Genomic DNA, 22,464 nt, shown 5'->3' with positions numbered 1-22,464 from the left:
TGTAAGCCAAATGAGCCCTGCTTACTTGACTCTGTGGACTATATTCATGTGGTGTCCTTGACTTCTCCTGCTCCCATAATCCTTCCTCTACCTCTTTTGCGGTGTTCTCTGAGTTCTGCCTAATGTTTGACTGTGGGTCTCTGTATCTGCTCAACTCTGCATCAGTTGCTGGAGGAAGCCTCTCTGATGACAGCTGGTCTAGGTATGAGCATAGCAGAATATCATTAGTAATCATTTCACTAACCTTTTTTTTTTCTTCTTTCTTTTGGCCAGTTGAGTTTGGTTCTATCTTAAGTTTCTGGGTTATCCAGCCTCTGGTTCCTGGCCATCCAAGCATGTCTTTTGGTGTGGTGGCCTCAAGTTGGCCAGTCGTTGGTTTGTTGTTGTTTTGAGGCAGGCTCTCACTACATTATCATAGCTGTCCTGGAACTTGCTATGGAGTCCAGACTGGACTAGAACTCAGAGTATTCCATGTTGTGACTTCTCTGGAGCTGGGATTAAGGTATGTGCCGAGGTGCCCAGCTCAGAGATACTGCTCACCTTTCTAAAGAAACACAGTCACTCCCTCCCACTACTCCAGGGCTAGGTTGCCAGGCATCTGTTTTGTGTAGCTTTTCCTTTTTTCAGCTAGTCGTCATGCTGTAGTGTGAGTGCTTTTGAGATTTCCTTTATTGAGCATAACATTGTCAGCTTTTAAGTATTTTCATGAATGTATTTCTTTTGTACAGGGAATGACTGTACTAATGATGGGGTCAGCAGATGCTCTTCCAGAAGAACCCTCTGCTAAAACTGTCTTCGTAGAAGACATGACAGAAGAACAGTTAGCAACTGCTGTAAGATGTACCAGATTTTATGTTGGGTCACTACTTTTTGAAGGGCAGTTATTAAGATGCCTTCCAGAAAGTAGTATCTAAAGGTTCTAATTATTAACATTGATGTAGCAATAAGTAGAATTTTAATATTTTTGAAACTAGCTTAAGTTTGTCCTATCGTCAGGTCATCATAAAACTAAGAAGGATATTGTATACTTTGATTGTTGTTGCTTTTCTTAATTTAGAAGTGATTTTGACTTAGCCTTAATTTACATTTAGCATTACATATGGAATTTCTAATTCAGGGCTTATGCTTTTATACTTCAAAGCTATGAGATATTAAAAAAAATTATTTGGGCTCAGTGGTTAAGAGCATTGACTGCTCTACCAGAGGCCCTGAGTTTAATTCCCAGCAACCACATGGTGGCTCACAGCCATCTGTAATGAGATCCGATGACCTCTTCTGGTGTGTCTGAAGTCAGCAACAGTGTACTCATATACATTAAATAAATAAACCTTAAACAGGCCCCCTAAAACCAAATTATTTTACAGATGGTGTTATAAAATGCACACATAAATATACAGATATAAATTGATATACAGTAAGTATATATTGGGAATACTCAATTGAAATATTTACTACTTATAAGAAAGCAGGATCAAAGAGAAGCTTAAATGCTAGGATATTTAAATTCTTAAAACCTTCCGTGTTAAATACAGTTTATCTTCATATTTTTTTTTAATGGTACTGAGGGTCAGAATAAGGGGATGCTAAAGCAAGTGTTTTTCCCACCAAGGTCAGCCTGGCATTTATCCCAAAATAAATGTAAAATCAATATATAAAATGGCCAAGACATGTCAAATTAAAGCGAACAAATACTTACTATTATATACATTTTTTTTGGAAGTGAGGGAAGATCGTTTGAGACTGAGACTCACTGTGTTACCCAGACAATCTTGAATTCATGATACTCCTTTGTTCTGACTATTGAGATTGCAGGCATGCACTATCAAGCCCAGCTCATTTGTATATTTGTTTTTGTGTACTTGTTTTAAGTCTTTCTACCTGTTTCTTTTGCTACCTGTTTTTGTTTTTGTTTTTTTTTTTTTTTTTTTTTTTTTTTTTTTTTTTTTTTTTTTTTTTTTTTTTTTTTTTTTTTTTTTTTTTGGCCAGGTGAATTGATAGGCTTATCCTCTTATTTTCTAGACAGTAATTACTACAGAATTCTTGCCAGCATGATGCAAGTAAAATTTTTCTGTTGGGGGAAGTGAGACACTGTTTTTGTATGAAGTTAGAATATTAGTTAATAGGGCTAAATGATTTCCTGACTCAGAGTGTGAACTTTAGAGATTAAAGTATGTCATGTCGTTTTATAAATGTGTTTATCTTACTCCATCCCCTTTATCAGATGGAATTGCCGTGTGGATTGACAAACCTTGGTAACACTTGTTACATGAATGCTACAGTTCAGTGTATTCGTTCTGTGCCTGAACTCAAAGATGCCCTTAAAAGGTAAGGCTGAAAAGAATTTGTTTAAAGCCAGGCAGTAGTGGCTGCACACCTTTAATCCCAGGCTGAGGAAGCTGAATCTCTGTGAGTTGGAGGCCAGCAATCAAGCAAGCTCCCCAAGTCCCCCAAAGAAGTCTCTGGGTAAAGGTGGTTGACTTTTGGATGAGTGGCATGGCTGTCTTTCCTGGAGACTTCTTTGAGGGGCTCATTTACTAATACCAGTCCACTCTTAATGCACTCAAAGTTTTTATTCACAGAATTGTACAACTTTTAGCACACTAAGTTTTGAAACCCTCCTCTCTTCTAAGAAAGGAAATGTGGCCAGGCATGATAGTGCATACTTTAGTGTCTCTGGTCTACATGTGAGGTCAAAAGAAAGAAAGGAAGGGCATGTGCTCACTGCAGTCACTTTTATTTTCTCTACCCACCTTTAGCAATTCATTTACTTTCTGTTGTAAAAAGTTTGCCCATTTGCAGACATTTCATCTATATATATACACCATATAACATGTGGTCTTCCAATTGGATTTATTCTTTCATAATAGTTTCAAAGGTTTATTCATGAAGAACATGTATTACTGTTACTATTTCTAGGTAGACACATATATGAAGTTTTACTTATTCTGTTGACATTTGGATTGTGTCCACTCTTTATCATGAAAAATGCTGGCATGGACATTGTGTTAATTTCCTAATGCTGTGATAAAATTCCATAACTAAGTTAGCAGCTTAAAGAAGAAAGGGTTTATGTAGGAGATACACCTAAAGAAAGCATTGGAGGAACCAGATTTGTTGAACGCTAGGGCCTATTGTCTTCAAAGGAAGAAAATCACTGATGCCTGGTTGCTGGGAAGGCTGGACCTTGTGATCTTTTCGCTGTTCTGTGGAGCCAGCCTTCCTGAATCCCCTCCATATCCTGAGCATTGTTTAGCCCTTATCCTCAGCGTCGTTTCTCAGTGACTAGAATTCATCCTTATGATAGAGGCCCGCCCCGTGTACTTTGTATCCTCCATCAATAGACTCTATCCTTATGTTTATTACAAATCCTTCTTATGTCCTTTTTCCGAGTATTATTTATTATAGTCAGTACAACTCATTGTAAAGGTCACAGGTGTTTTGCTACTTTGCTAGGGAGTTTTCATAAAGCTATGCCTAAAGCTTTGTTGTGATAATTGTACATGGAAACCTTTTCCCAAAGTTTTACTGTTATTAAATATATAAGAAAAATAAACCCTAAGGCCACACTCTAGAAGTTTTGACCTAGCACTTGCTAAAGTGGTGCTGACCCTGAGTTCCTTCTTCACCTTGCTTCCTTGCTGGCTATGAGGCATGCTGGGTACCGACAGCTTTATTCTGGCTTACAGGTCCAGACTCATAGTGTCTTTAATTATGGGAAAGGTTTGACAGCAAAGAGGCATGGTTACAGGAACAGGAATCAGAGATGGGAGACAAGAGGTGGTGCAACTCTTCAAGTCACTCCAAATGAAGTGCTTACTCCAGCAAGTTCCATAACGTCCCCCAGACAGCACCGTGAACTGGGGACTGTATCCAGACACAGGAACCTGTGGGGGCATTTCTCAGTCAAAGTACCACAAGCATTCATGTACAAGAGTTTAGCCGGTGCTTTCCTGTCTCCTGTGTATGTACATAGGGGTGGGTTGCTTAGTCATTGGATAACTGTTTAAGATTTTGAGAAACTCCAAAGAGACTGCAGTGTTTTACATTTTACCGGTAGTGGAAGAGGGTTCTAATTTCTCCATCTTTGTTCAGTACTTGTTACAGTCTGACTTTGCAGCCATCCTGAAGGTGTGAAATGGTGACTGATAATCTCCTTTATGTTTCTAATGTCTAATGATGATGAGCATCTTTTCACTTGCCTACTGGACATTTGTATATGCTTAGAAAATGTCTTCTTAAATCCTTTTTAATTATTTGCCCTTTTAGAAAAAAATTAGTTACTGTTTTTAAAATATATTCTAAATTGACTTATTGGCTAATTTACAAGTACTTTCTTCTGTATTCCGAGTTGTTTAATTTTGTGAATAGTATGTCTACAGCACATTAAAAATTATTTTAATGTAGGAGCTGGGAAGATGGCCCAGTGAGTGAATATGGTTGACCTGAGTATGGTCCCTGGAACCTATGTAAATTGCAAGATAGAATGGCATGCATCTGTAATCCAGCACTTTCTGTGGCTAAATGGGAGGAAGCACAAAGACAGGCAGATCACTAACGTGGAAGCTTATAAGCTAGCTAGCTGGTGATGCTGTAAGACGTTCCTCAACAAAGTAGAAGGAGAGAGTGAATGCCTGAAAGTCCTTTAATCCTCGTGTGTGCACTCCATGACACGAGGGTACATGGAGTAAATTTAAAGAACATTTTAATGTAGTTAAATTTTAATTTCTTATTTTATCTCATACTTTTGGTGTCCTGTTAGAAATTAACTCTGTAATATAACATCACAGACTTTTTGTTTGAGCCAGGGTCTCTGGCTTTCCTGGAACTCACTATATAGACTTGGCTAGTATCTGTCTCTACCTCTACTGGGATTAAAGATGTGATCTACCATACTTGGCCACATTTCCTTTTTTAGGGAAGAGGAATTTTTCTTGAGGCATGTGACCCATTAGTTAATTTTTATGTATAGTAGGAAGTCTCTGTCTTACTCCATCTTTTTTTGTATGTAGATAATGTAGTTCTTCCAGCAGTGTTTAACAGTGTTTGCAGTTAGTTGTAGCTCTTCATTCAATTGTCTTAGGAGCTTTGTTAACAATAATTTATATCAGGACTTTTAATTTTGTTCTCTTAACCTGTACATTTAACTATGCTAGTTGAATGGTATTTTTTAAGAATGGAAACTTTGTTTTTAGATACCATCATACAAGTAAATAAAAGTCATATGCTTTGCGAACCTATGAATTAGTCTATAAATCTCTTCTCAATGACTGTAAGTTAAAAGACAGGGCTTAGGTAGATGGGTCAATAATTAAGAGCACATAACTGCTCTCATGGAAGATCTGTATTTCCAAGCATCCACAAGGCAACTCAAGCTGTCTCTCTGTAACCAGTTCCCGAGGATCTGACACCCTCTTCTGCTTTCTGTAGGCACCAGACACACATGCATGTGCTGTACATGCATATATGGAGACAAAATACTTAATGCAAATCAAATAAAATTAATGAATCCTTAAAAAATGCCATATGGGACCAGTGATATGTCCCAGTTGGTAAAGTTGCTTGCTGCATGCCCTAAGTTCAGTACCAGGTTTCCATGGTGGGATAGGATTCGCAGGAGAGACCTGACTCCTGATAGTTGTCCTCAGTTGTGACATGTGTGTGCTGCACACGCTGCAGTAGTAGTAATAATAAATAATAATAATGGCAATTGGGAGCCTTTATTGAAAAATTCTAAGGAGAATATGTCCATTCAGATTACTTAGCTATTGATACCTATAGTTATTTTATTCTTTAGTACTTTTTTTTTCTTTAAAAAGATTTATTTATGTATGAATGCTCTATCTGCACGTACGCCTGCATAACAGAAGAGGGCATCTGATCCTGTTGTAGATGGTTGTGAGCCATCATGTGGTTGCTGGGACTTAGGCCTTTATGGAAGAGTAGACAATGCTCTTAACTGTTCAGCCAGCTCTCCAGCCCTCTTAGTACTTTTGTTATTGTTATTTTAGCTTAATAACATGGCCTGATACAAATCATAAGCCTTCTGCAATTCTTTAAAACATGGGTTTATTTTATCTATTTTTCTTGGTGCAAATATTCTAGGTCAAAATTAAGCTTCTTCAGTGGTTAATAGTTATTTCTCTAAGGTTTCTTAGATTTTCTGGTCTGAGTAGTTGGTATTCTTTTCTGTTAGTAGTTTTTAGATTTTCCTTTATTTTTCTAAAAAAATTTTTCTTAGAATCCAAGTTTATTTTTTTTTGAATCTGTGGTGATCAATTAGGCACTTGGTTTGACTAAATTAGAACTTTTCAGATATCACTTAGTAGTGTTTTATATGCCTTGAGTGTTTTTGTATGTCTGTACCATAGGTATTCCTGTTTAGGAGGCCAGTAAAAAGCATAGTATATCTCTGGGATTCCAGGGGTGGAACTGAAGTTAGAGATGGTTTAGAGCTGCCATGTGGGTGCTAGGAATTGAACCTGGGCCCTTTGCAAGAGGACCTCTAAACTGCTAAGCCAGCTCTCCAGCCCAAAATGTTTAGATCAACTTTTCAAACTTTCTATGTTTTTATCTGCATTTTACTTAATAAAAAATATGTGTTATGGTTTGGAACAGACTTCATTGTACCACAGTCTGTCTGTCACTGATTTGTTCAGTACTTATTCATTATGACCTCTCCAAATAGTACTCTGCTCTGTTTTGTACATTGGTCCTACATTGATTTCTTTAAGAAGCTGCAATATTCTTAAAGATGTTCTTTGTCCCCTGCCACCATTTGGTTCTCTTAGTTTAAAAAAAAAAGGTTTCATTGCTATAGTTTTGAAAGTTAGAAACGATGATAGGAAGGCAAAGCTCTTGAGTTGGAGGCAGTTTAACATCTTTTTTTGTGCCGGTTTTCATCCTATTTACATAAGCAAATTGCTTTTATGTTTTTAAATTGAGACATACTTTATATCTACAGGAATACATGGCAATCCTGTTTGATTTGATTGTTTATTTTTTTCCTTGTTAGATTTGATTAGTCTTGAGAGCTGTGAATGCTCTGTAGTCTGCTTTCCTGTCAGACTGCAGCATTTCATACTTCAGAAAGTCAGGCTTTCTCTACAGTTCATTCCTCACTCCCTCAGATCCCTCCACTGACGTAAGCGTTCATGTTACTTTGCAGCTCTGGATGCAAATGGACCATGTAGGCTTTTCTTTTTGGTTTAGCTTTTTACTCAACCTAAAGTTGAGCTTCATGAAGGTTGTTCCTACTTGTAGCTCTGGCTGGTCTCCTGTAGTGGTTACTTTAGTGGATACACTAGGAAAGCCATATTTTACCATAGTGACTTTGTCATGCATGGAGATTGAGATTCTTTTTGTGAGGTCATGGGTGAGAAATGACCATGGTTGGATTTTTTTTTTTTTTTTTTTTGATGCTTCATGTTCTGTGCTGTTGTGAATTAACTGAGCATCATAAAGTTGGAAGTGAAAGTAGAAACTATACTAGGACCTTAAGCTGACAATGACTTATTTAATTTATCTTAGACAAGTTAATGCTGGAAGTAGGTATATGGCTTTTGCTCTAAGCAGTATTATATAGGAAGTTAGTATAGCTTCTAAGGGTGTGGCTTTTAAATTTATAATTTGTTTTTATTTTTTATGTACATTGGCATTTTCCCCGCAGGAACAGGAGTTGCAGACAGTTGTGAGCTGCTATGTTGGTGCTGGGAATTGAACCTGGGTACTCTGGAAGAGCAGCCAGTGCTCTTAAAGCTATCTCTCCAGCTCCTGGCTTTTAAATTTAAATAGCCATTTAAGGTCCATTGTAAGAACAGAAGAGAAAAAAATACTTTGAGAAATTTCAAGGGTATCCTAATAAGTTCTTTTAACTAATTTCTTCTCATTTTAATTTCAGGATGAATTTAATCATGTTATATTTAATTTTCTTAGGTATGCAGGTGCATTGAGAGCTTCAGGAGAAATGGCTTCAGCACAGTATATTACTGCAGGTCAGTATGTGTACTGAGTGGCTGTAATAGTTAGTGAAAGTTATTTTATGTGTGTGTGTGTGTGCATAGAGACCAGAGGGACAACTTTACTGGGTTGTTTCTCTCCTTGGATTGTGTGGGTGTCCTTGGGGAGTTGAACTCCCAGCTTTTCGGCTTGGCATCAGGCACCTTTACCTCTTAAACCAACTTTTCAGGTAAAGCCATGGTGCCCTTTTTTTTTAAAAAAAAAAAAAAAAAAAAAAGAAGAAGAACAACAACAACGTGGCGATGGTGGTACAAGTCTTTAATACCAGCGTTTAGGAATCAGAGGCAGATAGATCTCTGAGTTCAAGGATAGCCAGGGCTACATAAAGAGACCCTGTCTCAAAACAAATGGACAAACAAATAGCAACAAATTTCTTTTCTTTTTCTTTTTTGTACGTCACTTTATTTCTATTGGAGTATCCAGATTATAATAACCAGTGATATATTTTTTCTTGAAAAATAAACTAATGAAGTGGGCCAGGCATGGTAGTACATGCCTATAATCCCAACACTTAGGAGACAGAGGCAGGAGATTACAAGGCCAAAGATGACCTGGAATATCAACAGGCACATCCTGCCCTTAAAAGACGTAAAATAGCCAGGTAGTAGTGGTATACACGTTTAGTTCTAGGCCTTGGGAAGAAACAGGCAGATGGATCTCTCTGAGTTCGAGGCCAGCCTGGTCTACACAGAGTTCCAGGACAGCCAGGGCTATAAGAGAGACTGTCTTAAAAAAAAGAAAAAGGAAAATAATCCTTTGGGTTCTTTTTTTTTTTTCTTCTTCTTCTTTGTTTAGTGTCTGTTAATGTGTGTGTTCTTGCAGGTATATTTTTGTGTGCTGTGTGTTGTGCATTTGTGTATGTTGAGCCAGGACTCAACCTTAGGTGTAACTCATCTGGAGCCATTTCTGTTTTTGTTTGAGACAAGGCCTTTCATTAGCCTGGAACTTAGGCAGATGTGTGGTCATCGAACCCAGGGATGCGCCTATTGCCACCTACCTAGTTTTGGAGTAACAAGTGCCTACTACTGTCTCTAGCTATTTTGTGTGGTTCTGGGAGTTGAATTCAAGCTCCTGTGCTTTCTGGTAACCACTTTATTGACTAGGTCATTTCCCCAGCCCAGACCTTTGGATTTTTTGTGTTGTAATTTTGTTTGCAGGTTCTAATAAATCTCTAGGAATGACATTTAGGGGGTGACAGAAATAAGACTTAGTATTGATGTGATTGTTATAAAACAAAACTTAGTTGGTGTTAATAAGGAAGTAATATGTATGAAAATAAATCTAAATTACTATTTTTGTTGTGCTAAGAATTGAACCTAGGGGTGCATGCAAGCTAAGAGTGCTTCCTTCTTACTATTTAGCATTTGCTATTCTTTAAAGGTTAGCAATCCCGTGCTTCTTTACTATGTGAGAAAAATCTGACATTGTAATAATTTATTTGATTTTAATGCATTGGTGCGAGGGTTTTAGATCCTCTGGAACTACAGTTACAGTACAGTTGTGAGCCGCCATGTGGGTGCTGAGTATTGAACTCGGGTCTTCTGGAACCACTGAGCCATCTCTCCAGCCCACTGACATTATAATAAATTAATAGCCCCCACTTTTTAAATTATTGAGACAGGATGTTACCATGTAGTCCAAGTTGGTATTGAACTCAAGATCTTATTGCCACAGCCTCTTAAGAAATTGGATTATGGATGCATACCACCATGCCTGACTGTCATCTCATAAGTAATTGGATTAGATAAGGTTTCATAGCTGGACTATTTTTCCTCAGAAGTTTTATTGAAATGTAACATATCATACAAGTCACTCATTTGAAGTGTGTCCATCAGTAGTCATAGTGTTGTATAATTTTAGAACTTTTTTTTTTTTTTTTGATTTTCGAAACAGGGTTTCTCTGTATATCCCTGGCTGTCCTGGAACTCACTTTGTAGACCAGGCTGGCCTCAAACTCAGCAATCTGCCTCTGAAGTGCTTGGATTAAAAGCATGCGCCACCACCGCCTGGCGAACATCTTCTTTACTACAAAACAACCATGTATTCAATGCATTACTGTTTTTCTTAACCAATGTTTGTTTTCTTTTTAAGCTCTTAGAGATTTGTTTGATTCCATGGATAAAACTTCTTCTAGTATCCCACCTATTATTCTGCTGCAGTTTCTGCACATGGCCTTTCCACAGTTTGCAGAGAAGGGCGAACAAGGGCAGTATCTTCAGCAGGTAAAAGGGATGGATGTCTCCCATCTTGTAAAAAGTTTATATTATCTTTGTGTGTTTATATGTAAATGTGGGTACACACATGTCACAGTATGCATGTGATGGTCAGAGGACAACCTCTGGTGTTGGTCCTTGCTTTCCAACTTAATATAGCCACTCTTGTTTTTCCACTGTGTACTCCAGGCTAGCTGGCATACAGGTTTTTGAGGATTCTCTTTACTGGTAGCACTGGGATTACAAATGCTTAAGGTGCAGGTCTGACTTTGACATGGGTTCTGGGCATTCAAGCTCAGGTCCTTATGCTTGGACAGCAAGGATTTTCCCACTTAGTCATCTCTCTAATCCAAGATTTTCTGCACTTAGTATAGTAATTGGAGTGTATTTGGAGACACAAGTATCAGTCTGCTCTTGTTCATATCAGTATCTTGTCTACATTGTGTATAATCTTAGCTGGTCATCTTGATGTTGTTTTTAATCCCGGTATATTTGTCACACAAGCCCAAGTATATTTTTAAACATTCAAATAAAAGGAGGGGTACAGCTAAATGATTAGGCACTTCTTTAACATAAATGAAGCTTTGGGTTTGATTTCTACACCCCCACCCCCACCCCCACCCCACCCTGCAAAAAAAAGATAGATAAATTAAAAATAAGTGGAATTTTGGGGTTGGAGAGATAGAGGATTCTCTTCCCGAATCCTCCGTTTTGTTTTGTTTTGTTTTGATGTGTGAGCATTTGTTGCTCTTCCATAAGACCCAAGTTCTGTTCCTAGCACTCGTATTGGGCAGCTCACAACTACTCTTAACTGCAGCTCCAGAAAACATGCTGTTGTGCTTCCCTCAGGCACTCACATATGTGTCATACACCTACACATGCACACACACATGAAGCAGAAAATGAATATTAGAAATTGATTCTTGTTTGGTACCAATAAGGTAGTCACTATGAGTGATTTGCTGCCTCAGTCTAAATCTGTTTGATGCCTCTGATTTTAATCACGTATTTTCTGCCTTGCTCATCTTTCTTCAGCCTGTGGCTCCTTCCTTTTGCTTAAATTATGAAAACCCACTCTGGGGTGTTTTGGTCTTGTCCTTAATTGTCATTTATGTGATTGTGGCTCTCTTAGGTCTCACCACTCTGTGGTTCCCTTCCCCAAATCTTCAGCTCTCACCCTTTTCTCTGGCTCCAGTCCCTGCATGTAAATTTGTATTCCTATATATGTGTATTCACTACCAGGACCTTTTGTAGTCACTAATATTTTGAAATATCTGCAATAGTGTAGTGCAATTTAGGAACACAAAATCTGTAGGTGAATCTTCTGAAATTTTTTACTTTTTGAAAACTCTTATGCCAGTTTGGTTAAAGTAGTTATTACTGCGCATGACTAAATAACAGTCAAGGGACTGAAGGCATGGCCCAGTGGTTGAGAGTGCTTGCTGCTCTGCAGGGGACTCAGGTTTGGTGCTCAGTACTCAAATCCTCCAGTTCCAGGAACACGCACACAGATCAATGTTTAACAAGTTTAGAAAAATTGGAATTACATTTCTATTCATTTTGTGTGAAATGTGTAAATGTGTGTGGGCTTGGGATATGTGTGGCACTGTGCATATATGGAGGTTAGGGGTCAGGGGTCAGTTTTCCCTTTCTATCATGTGGATTTCAAGGATCAAACTCATGTTACCAAGCTTGGCAGCAGGTGTTTTACTTTACTTCTTGAGAATGAGTTTTGCTATGTAACCCAGGCTGGCCTCCAACTTAGATGAATGTAACTTACTTTGGTCTCAAACTGATGGCCATCTTCTTGCCTTACGCCTTCTGAGTGCTGAGAGTAAGATGTGCACTGCTGTGTCCAGGTAAGAATGGTGTTTGTTTTGAGACAGGGTTTTTCTGTATAACCCCAACTGGCCTGGGATTATATGTATATCAGACAGCCTTGAATTTGTGGCAGTCTTTCTACCTCTGCTCCCCAAGTGTAGGATTGTAGGTATGCATCATCATACCCAGATCTGCTTGAATAATTTTAAAGAAGAAATTATCTTCCTTCCCTAAGGAAACAGTAGTTTAAAAGAGTTTTATAGATTAAACCCTGTCTCATTTTATATCACAGGATGCTAACGAATGCTGGATACAAATGATGAGAGTCCTGCAACAGAAACTAGAAGCCATAGAGGATGATTCTGGTAGAGAGGTAAGTGAAGTGTGTTGTGATTAGAGATTTTCATTATGCCACTTTGTGTAGTACAACCAATTTAAGCTTATCCCTGACTAGTTTACAAATAAACAAGACTCAGACTATGGTTATTTTAATTGGTTTTGACAGTTATTGGGGGTCACCCGTAATCTACTTTTCTAATTGCTGACCTGCTGCCTCCCTAGCAGTGCACCCTATAATCTTGGTGTTTCTTCTGGCCATCTGCTCATGGCTTCCTCCTCTCCTCTTGTTCTTCTTCCTCCTTCTCCACCTGGTCTCTCCTCACTTCCTGCTCTTTTCTACCCCTAACCAGGTAACTCAAAATCCGCCTACCACTAATCCCTCCAGTAATTGGCTGTAGCCAATTTAATTAAATCAAGGAACAAGGTTTGCATAACCAAAGCTGGTAAACATGAGAATTCACTAGTAGGCCTAGACTAGAATTCAGCATTAAAATACATAGTAACAGACCAGACATCAACAATCCCCCCCTCACTTTTTTTTTGCCTAAATAAAAAAGCTCTTTCTCTCAAAATAATAATAATAATAATAATAAACATAGCCTAGGAACAATTATGAAATTATAGAAATTATGTAAGAGATATGTTCAAAAAGTCTAGTCTGTTCATATTTGGCAACTCACGAGAAAGTATTCTATTACTTACCTATCATGGTGAATTTAAGGTTCTGTATCTAAATCGGTTTTTATCCAAACTTGTATTACCATCCTAAAAATAACTTCTTAGACCTAGAATATCTTAAATCCTAAACAGCTTAAGCTTATAGTAAGACTATGGCTATCAGAGGTCTGAAAAGGAAATATTACCTGAGTATGTAGGAAGCACAAGAGCGCAGCTTCCAAAAATCATAGAAATGACAGACCAAACCTCAATAACTTTGTGTTTTATTTTAATTTTCTTTTTGTTTTTTTCCTCTGAAAAGCTTTAGATCAATCCATCTTAATAGGTAGATATCAGGCTGGGGAGATGGCTCTGCAGTTAAGAGCACTGAATACTAGTCAGAGGTTATGAATTCAATTCCCAGAAATCACATGGTGGCTCACAATTGTCAGTAATGAGATCTGATGTCCTCTTCTGTCATGTAGGCATACATGCATATAGAGAGAGTGTGTGTGTGTATGTGTATGTATGTATGTGTGTGTGTGTGTGCGTGCGTGTATGTGTGTATGATGATCTTCTGCATCAGCCTGTGCAGCCTGTACTTAGATTTTGAGAACTTGCCTTTTAGTCTATTTCTAAATGTAACCTATTAATGTTTATCTACATGTGTTTAATCTCTTGGTAATGTTTTTGAATCAGAATGAATTACAATATCTTAAATCATTTTTAAATCATTTAAAAATCTTGAGTATTCTGGGCAGTGGTGGCACATGCCTTTAATCCCAGCACTTGGGAGGCAGAGGCAGGTGGATTTCTGAGTTCGAGGCCAGCCTGGTCTACAGAGTGAGTTACAGGGCAGCCAGGGCTACACAGAGAAACCCTGTCTCGAAAAACCATCCAACCAACCAAACAAAATCTTAAGTATGTATTAGTAAAACGGGATTGTGTTGAGATCTACAAAAAGTAAAACTAGAATTTTCTTTTTAATTTTGCAGACGGATTCTTCATCTGCATCAGCAGTGACACCTTCTAAAAAGAAAAGCTTAATTGATCAATATTTTGGTGTTGAGTTTGAAACTACGTATCCTTTTTGAGCCAAGATTTGTATAGATGGTATTCATAATTTTTAAGAAGTAATTGTCACTAAAAGCGTAGTTGGCTGATTGGCACTGAAGGCTTCAGGTTTCTATGCCTAAAAACTTATAGTTGTGAGAATTAGAAAATAATAAAATAGTCTTTCAGGGATTTTGAGCTTTAGATAAATGTATATATATCTTAAGGATATTCATTATTTTTTTCTTAAGAACATGTTTTTTCTGTGTCTCATTAATTTGTCTCATAGAGAAGTTTCAGTTATGTGAAATTCGTATACTAATAATGTACATGAATTCAAGGAATTGTTTTCTTGTGTTAAAGGTAGAAATTTGGAGAATATCTCTGTTCATCTTTGGATTATTAAGATACATACGAATCATAATGACAACTTATATTTTGTAAGAGTTCTTGTTTCTCTTACACACATACTCATTTTTGATAAAGTGGGTAGGCAAATGAACATTTTTAAGCATGTTGCAGTGAATCTTAATTGGGAGACTAATATTTAGAATAAATCAATGAATGACCATTAGTAACTCTGTGATAATTTATTCTTTTCAAGATTGACAAATTGAATACCTGTTGCCATTCCTTAATTTACAAAGCATGAAATGTACAGAGTCTGAAGAAGAAGAGGTCACCAAAGGAAAGGAGAATCAACTTCAACTTAGTTGTTTCATTAACCAGGAAGTGAAGTACCTTTTCACAGGGCTGAAATTGGTAAGGAGGTCATGGTTGGGCCTCATTTGTGGGTTCCATATTTGTGGATATGTCTCTTGGCTGAAATTTATTTGTAAAGTCAAAGGTGGTTTTTTATTTTGGTTGTTAATTTTGGTGTTTAGAATTTATCCCCAAGCATACAGCATTCCTAAGTATGCGGGCACTGTAATGTGCCTTACGAAGACGGCATTCAGTCTGAGTATGAGTTAGGGTACAATGATGTAGGTTCAACACTGTAGGTAAAGTACGACATCTTTAAATGGAAACACCCCATAGGCTATCTGTTGATGGGTTGATGGGAAAGTGGCCAGAAGTTTCCAGGAATCTACCCAGCGTTTCTCCTAGGAGCATAGCTTAGTCAATTCATTGCTCATGGCGTCATCGATAAAGCACAGCTTTTCTGTATACCAAGAATTACCTGGGTAATTCTTCACACTTCATTTGGGCTTTTATCTCATGAGACATTAACATAGTTTTATACATTACTGAATTCAATTTAGAGGGCATGCAAAATATAATGTTAATGTTATTGAGTTAGAATTGAATGCTGTGGCAAGGATTCTGTAGGCAGTTTTCTTAATTTTGTAAAAATATAGCCGAGTGATACTTGGGAGTCCTCGATGACAACGTGATAGTACCTAGAGTATGTATTCATGTGTGTATATAAGTCCAGGACCTTACAGTCCTCTTGCATCAGCCTCCATAGTGCTGGGATTGCTGTGTAACACCACACCTACTTCTAGCTTATACTTGATTGAAATACACATTTTTGAATTATTTTCTTTATAAAGATTTCATTATTTGTTTGAATTTTCTTTTTCTTTTCTTTTTTCTTATTTGGGTTTCTCTGTTTTATCCTGGCTGTCCTGGAAGTTACTCTGTATGTCAGGCTGGTCTCCACCTGCTTCTGCCTCCTCAGTGCTGGGCATAAAGGCGTTACTGTTACTACATAGCTACTTGTGTAGATTTTCTTAAGTCATTTTACTCCATGCTTCACCTGTGCATAGCTATGTGTTAAAGCTCCACAGTGATCCTTTTATAATGTGATTGGTAATTTTTTTTAAAAACTAGACTTAAATTGCACAATTGTAAGATACTAAATTATAAACAGTAAGGTTTTCTAGTCCATATTTGTTTAGTTTTGCTTATATATATATATATCCATATATATATACATATACATATATATATATACATATACATATATATATATGCATATATATATATATATATATACATATACATACATATATATTGTTATAGTGACAATATTAGAGACTCCTTATTACAGACGGGCTATATGCCAGGTTGTTTCCCAGGTTTTCAGCATGCACTACTTTGTGTTGTTTTTACATCACTCTGAAAGGTGACCGGGAAGTAAACCACACCTAGGAGTCTCTCACATCCCTTATATCAGTGGTTCTCAGCTTTCCTAACCTGTGACCCTTAAATAACATTCATGCTGTACTGACCCCAACCATAAATTATTTCTGTTTCTCCATAGATGTAATTTTGCTACTGTTGTGAGTCATTATGTAAATATTTGATAGGCAGGATATACGATGTCCAATCCCTATGAGAAGGTTGTTCATCCCCTAAGGGGCAGCGACGTAGAGGTTGAGAACTGCTGCCTTAGATTAACAAGTTTTCTTTGTTAATTCTTCTTAGATTTAAAATTAACATAATTGATGCTGGCAGGCTTTTATATATAATGCATGAAGAACAAGGGTTTCCTACATTCTCTTAATTTCTAGTGTCAGTATTCTGATAATTCATAGATACAGGGTAACAGAAGGCTTTATTATTTAATAAAATAACACTATACTATACCTTCTTGACTTAGAGCAACATTGTATTCAGAGCCTTTTAAGAATTAATTTTTCTCTTCTATATACATCCTAATTGCAGTCTCCCCGCCCCAGTACCATTCCCCATTTTGACTCTCACTCCCCTACCCTCTGTTCCCATCTCCTCCTCCATTTCCCATCAGAAAAGGGCAGACCTCCCAGGGCTATCAACCAAACATGGCATAACAAGTTACAGTAACACTAGGTACCTCCCCTAGTATTAAGGCTGGGTAAGGCAGCCCAGTAGGAAGAAAAAGTAGGCAAAAGAATCAGAGACACCCTCACTCCCACTGTTTTGAGTTCTTTAAGAACACCAAGCTACACAACCAAAGCATGTGTGCAGGGCACAGCTCAGTCCCATGTCAGGCTTTTTGATTGTCACTTCAGTCTCTGTGAGCCCCTATAAGCCTTGCCTAGTTAATTCTGTGGGCCGTGTTCTTGTGGTGTCCTTAACCCCCTCAGAGGGGTTCTTAATAGTGTATATTATATGATTTCTTATAAATGTTGAGCAAATTACTTTTTAAAATGGCATACTGTATCATATTTATTCTAATTGTTATTTATTGGGATAAATCCACTGATATTATAGTGCTGTTTTAAAAAAATAGATATGTGATTTTTGTGTTGCGTGGAATAGTTTTTAAATTTGATGATTGGTTGTTTGTAATGTCCTTTTTTAGCGACTTCAGGAAGAAATTACTAAACAGTCTCCAACACTGCAGAGAAATGCTTTGTACATCAAATCTGTAAGTTATATATTTCCTTTTGACATTGAGTTCCATTTCATTGAAAGGGTTCAAGGGGAAGGAGGTGGCTCATTAGGAAACCTGCTTGCTGTGCAAGCCTGAGAACTGGAGTTTGGAGCCTCAGAACTCATGAAGAAGCTGGGGAGGCATGACTTCCTGTCTCTAATCCCAGGGTGCTGGAGGTGGAGCTGGCTGGTTGGACGAGTTGGAACAGTGACTCCACATGCACAGTCACACATGTGTTCTTGCACATACACACTTGTACACATGCATGTAAATACACATGTAGATGCTCACTCTTACTACACACAGAAGTAGAAAAGAGAATGTGTGCCAGTTAGTTTTGTCTAATCTTTGTTTTTATGTGCTCCTGTCAAAAACCAAACCAAACCTAACCAAACCAAACCAAACCAAACCAAACCAAACCAACAACAAAAAAACCCTTACATGGCATAGATATAAACGAATCTTTCTCATTTCTCTCCTTAGTCTAAGATCAGCCGGCTACCTGCTTACTTAACTATTCAAATGGTTCGATTTTTTTATAAAGAGAAAGAATCTGTGAACGCCAAAGTTCTTAAGGTTAGTAATGAATTTTAGTCTGTCTATTAAATATAACCCTGTGAGGGCAGTTCCTAACCTGTAATAGACTTATTTGTCCTACTAGGGACAGCTTTGCGATGGTTAGAGGTGACTGACATTAGACAGGCGATCCTTAGGCCACAATTCATTGGGATTATGTATTATCCGTTTTGTTTTACACATGCCTGGCTTCTTTCTCCAGTCTCAAACAGCTAAGCCTTTCACCCACCTTTTTATATTTTTCAAAAGATTCACAGATAATTGTTAGTTCTTATACTCCTCAGAAATCCTGCCTGAGATTAGATTGGAAATGAGGACAGATGCGGTAAGCACATTGCAGAGCTTCAACTGTGTAGCTTAGCTGTATGTATACAGTCTTCCTTTGGAAGAGCTGTATGAATCTAGCCTCTGGAGCTGAAATTTGTAACGTTTTCTGGTGGTTACAGGTGAAGGTTAAATAAAGCTTGGTCTTTATTTTTTATTTATTGTAACTATTTTAACATAGCTCTTTAGCTGTTTCAGTGTTTGTATAGAAACAGCAAAGCAGAGCCTGGTTTAAGCAGCACATTGGGACCATTACTCCTGAATCACACGTACAGATTCTATGGTCGGGTCTATGGGCTTGATTATCTAATAGGAAAAGGTCATGGAAGTAGTTACTGTACAGAAGTTAGAATCAGATCATTCTGTAAATTTTTTTTAGTGTTAGGAATTTTGAATATGGATATAATTTATTTTGGTGAGATCTACTCCTTTTTCCTCCTATTTTCCCTCAGACTTATAGCACTATTGCTTCCCAATTTCATGGGTCACTATGATATCACAGAGTCATTTTCAACTTTATATGAATTATGAAATATTATTTTGAAAGTCTTATATGACTGGGCAGTGGTGGCAAATGCCTTTAATCCTAGAACTCTGGAGGCAGAGGCAGGTGGATCTCTGAGTTCAGGACAGCCAGGGCTACACAGAAAAACCCTGCATTAAAAAAGAAGAAAAAAAGAGTTATATGTAGTTTGAATAATTGTCCTTTTTCGTTTGTTTTTCTGCCTTTTTTTTTTGGTTTGTTGCAGGATGTTAAATTTCCTCTTATGTTGGATGTGTATGAACTCTGTACACCAGAACTTCAAGAGAAAATGGTCTCTTTTCGGTCAAAATTCAAGGATCTAGAAGATAAAAAAGTGAATCAGCAACCAAATGCAGTAGGTTCCTTTCGCTGTATTTTTACCACTGCCATTTAAATCTTCATTTAGTGCCCAGGAGTTACTGTTATGAATTTCTGTTAGGAGGTGCATATATCTTGATGCAGGCCTCTTATAGCTGGAGATGCATTAACATGCAGGGAGCAGGGCTCTGCTGTCATAAAGCAGGCTCCTCATCATCTTTGCTCTGCAGTCTACAGCATATGTACATTTCTCATGAAACCTGAATTTCTCATATGTGATGATATTCCTTGTGAGGCATTTTAATTGGAAGTACAAAATATACCTTCCTAGTCTCATTATCCTTCATGTTTCTATGCTTTCGTAATTTCAAAAAAGTTACTATGTGAAATTAAGCTCCCAATTTTTTTAGTCATAAACTTTTGAATTAGCTCGTTCATAATTCATAATTTCCCAGAAGTCATCTAGGTTTTGTATGTCAGTAGTTATGTTTTGCTCCTGAATAGTATTTCCTTGTCTGGGCATTCTGTAGTTAACCCATTCCCCTGTTAAATGATACATTATTTTCAGTTGTTGTCTATTATGAATAAAGCTGATAAAATGTTGATTTGCAGAAATTCGTGTAAGCAGGAGTTTACTTTTTCTGAAATGAATGTCCAAAAGTGTAATTGCTATGCTGCATGGTGGTAAATGCCAAATGATACCTGCTTTATATTCCTGTCAGCACTGCCTGACTGACGAGTGCTCCAAGCAGCCTTTGCCGTTGTTACTAGGTTTCATTTGCGCTGACGGATAAGATTGTGGTACTGCCTTAATGATACTGTTTTTCATGTTTTGTTTGCCCTGTGTGTCCTCTGCTGAACTTTCTATTCTTTTGTAGATTGTAATTCTTAGCTATGCAGATTGCAAGTATTTTTCTCAAAGTCTGTAATTTTATCTCTTCATGCTCCTTATGGCAGAGAAAAAAGTTTAAGAGTTTGATAGTTTCTTTATTTAGGTATTCGATTCATTTAATTTCTGTGTGATAAGATGTTCAGATCCATTCTTTTGGGTATGATTATCCAGATCTCCAGGATATTAAACAAACAAACAAACAATGAAACCTAGTATTTGCCAGTTGAATTATTCTGGCATCTTTGTACATAATTGGTTGACAATAGATGTGAATGTGTTTATGAAATTTTCAATTCTACCCCAATCCTTTGTATATCTCTTCTTTGGCTATACTACATTGTTTTTGTTTTATAAGATGGGATTCATGGGGTCCAGGCTAGCCATGAATTTGCTAGATAGTTGAGGGTATCTTGAACTCCTGATCCTCCTGACTCTGGCCAGACCTCCAAAGTGCTTGGTTTTCAGGCGTGTGCCACAATATTATACATACCTAATGCGTTCCTTATAAAGACAGGACTTGTGATCTCAAGTTTGCTCTTTTCAGTGCTTCTACAAGTGGCATCACTTGCTTTGTTGGTGTTGATCTTACATCCTGAGCTATTGTCCTTTTTTTTAAAACCTATTGTTCAAACAGACTTTGTAGAATTGTTTTCTTCGTTTTTTGTTTTTGTTTTTGGAGACAGGGTTTCTCTGTGTAACCCTGGCTGTTCTGGAATTCACTCTGTAGACCAGGATGGCCTCGAATTTAGAAATCTCCTTGCCTCTGCCTCCCAAGTGCTGGGATTGCAGGCGTGCGCTACCACTGCCCGTGGTAGAATTGTTTTCTATTTGATGAAACTGTGGAAATAATCAATGTTTGGAGACTTCTTAGTTTTCAAAGGTCTGATTCAGTTTCCTGTACAGGACATGTACAGAATTATTCAAGTGATCTATTTCATAATGTATCTGTTCCTATGTAATTGACTAATTTCATTTAGCATTTCCCATTTGTCTATGGAGATTTTCATTAACTGTTTTCATGTGTGTAGGGCAAATCTAGCCCATTTCTTTACTGTTAACTGTAATTTGTCTCTATTCTTGAGGATTCCCAATTTTATTGATAGTTTAAGGTCTGGCCTTGTTTTGTTGAGTTTTCTGTTTTCCATTATTTTGATTTGATTTGAGGCCTGTTTCATTTTCCCCTTTAGTAAGATGAGTTGAGGTAGTGAATTCCTACTACATTTTAGTTAATCACACTACTTTTAGTGTAGGCCTTTATTCATTTTAGCTGAAATGGAAGCTGGCATGGCTGCGAGTGCTGAAACTTTACTTAGCTTCTTATTTTGGTTATTTGTTTTGTTTTGTTTTGAGGTAGCCTTTGCTCCTGCAGGTTCACAGACATGGATTATTAACCTCACTGCTCTACCTCTGGCTTGTTAAAGTTTTAGTTAGTGGCTTAACATTAGCCATATATCCACGCAACATGTTACTGTACTGTGATAATATTGCATATTATTGAAGTCTTTGGCTTTACAGTTTTTATGATAAGTGTAGTTTATTGTTTAATTATTTTACAAGGCAGACTATTATGTTGTCCGTGATTCAGTGATTTGTAGATAGTGTAAATATTTATATAATTAAGTGCTCAACAAGAATATGTATTCATTTCCAATATCACAAGTTAAAATTCAGATTTTTCTCCTCAGAATGACAAGAATAGTCCTCCAAAAGAGATTAAGTATGAACCCTTTTCATTTGCTGACGGTAAGTGGATGTCTCAGTTTGACTGTATGCATTTAAGTTAGATTGCATGTTCTACCATTTATCTTTTGAATCATATACCATGCACTCTTCACGCTATCTCTCTTCTTTGGCTCACTCCGTAGTCCAGCATGGTCTGGAATTCCGCATGTACCTAACGGTGGTCTTAAGGTTATTTGTACTCTACCCTAGCTTCCCAAGAATTGGTGTGACAGACATAAGCCACCATCCCTGGTCTAAATTTAGGCTTTTTGAAAAATAATGTCCTTAATATAACTTAAATAAAGTAGTACTTTAGACCTAATTGTAGCTCTGCACAGTAATATGTGTAATGGAGTCCAGTAAAGCAGTGTTTCTCTAGTCTTAACTTGATAATTGTTACTTTGACTGAGCACAGCATATGTCTATTTGTTGCCTGTTTTAATCGAATCCCTTCTCTTTAAGATATTGGCTCCAATAATTGTGGCTACTATGACTTACAAGCAGTGTTAACTCACCAGGGAAGATCTAGTTCTTCAGGTCATTATGTATCATGGGTGAGAAGAAAACAAGGTAAAGAGTATTATTACAGTTGTTAACTACCTTATTATTACAAACTTTATAGCATTGTAGGTGTTTTTGTTTGTGAACT

At 37.3% G+C, this 22,464-nt stretch overlaps 1 protein-coding gene across 2 annotated transcripts in view; it reads left to right on the top strand.

Annotated features, from left to right (window-relative positions):
- The window catches only part of Usp14 (ubiquitin specific peptidase 14), a 35,058-nt gene that overhangs the window by 11,110 nt on the left and 1,484 nt on the right, over positions 1-22,464 (top strand). The window contains exons 4-15 of one of the 2 annotated variants that reach the window (XM_021150210.1): positions 729-833; positions 2,222-2,325; positions 7,933-7,991; positions 10,108-10,238; positions 12,343-12,423; positions 14,042-14,127; positions 14,747-14,861; positions 17,389-17,454; positions 17,944-18,036; positions 19,110-19,238; positions 21,779-21,836; positions 22,278-22,385. In XM_021150210.1, the coding sequence (XP_021005869.1) occupies positions 729-833; positions 2,222-2,325; positions 7,933-7,991; positions 10,108-10,238; positions 12,343-12,423; positions 14,042-14,127; positions 14,747-14,861; positions 17,389-17,454; positions 17,944-18,036; positions 19,110-19,238; positions 21,779-21,836; positions 22,278-22,385 (1,135 nt within the window). The remainder of the gene's footprint in view (positions 1-728; positions 834-2,221; positions 2,326-7,932; positions 7,992-10,107; positions 10,239-12,342; positions 12,424-14,041; positions 14,128-14,746; positions 14,862-17,388; positions 17,455-17,943; positions 18,037-19,109; positions 19,239-21,778; positions 21,837-22,277; positions 22,386-22,464) is intronic. The other variant, XM_021150211.1, reaches the window with a different exon arrangement.

This window comes from Mus caroli, chromosome 18 (genome assembly GCF_900094665.2).
Source record: "Mus caroli chromosome 18, CAROLI_EIJ_v1.1, whole genome shotgun sequence".
NCBI lineage: Eukaryota > Metazoa > Chordata > Mammalia > Rodentia > Muridae > Mus > Mus caroli.
The sequence above is the reverse complement of the archived record's forward strand: the minus strand, read 5'-3'. Positions and strand labels throughout refer to the sequence as shown.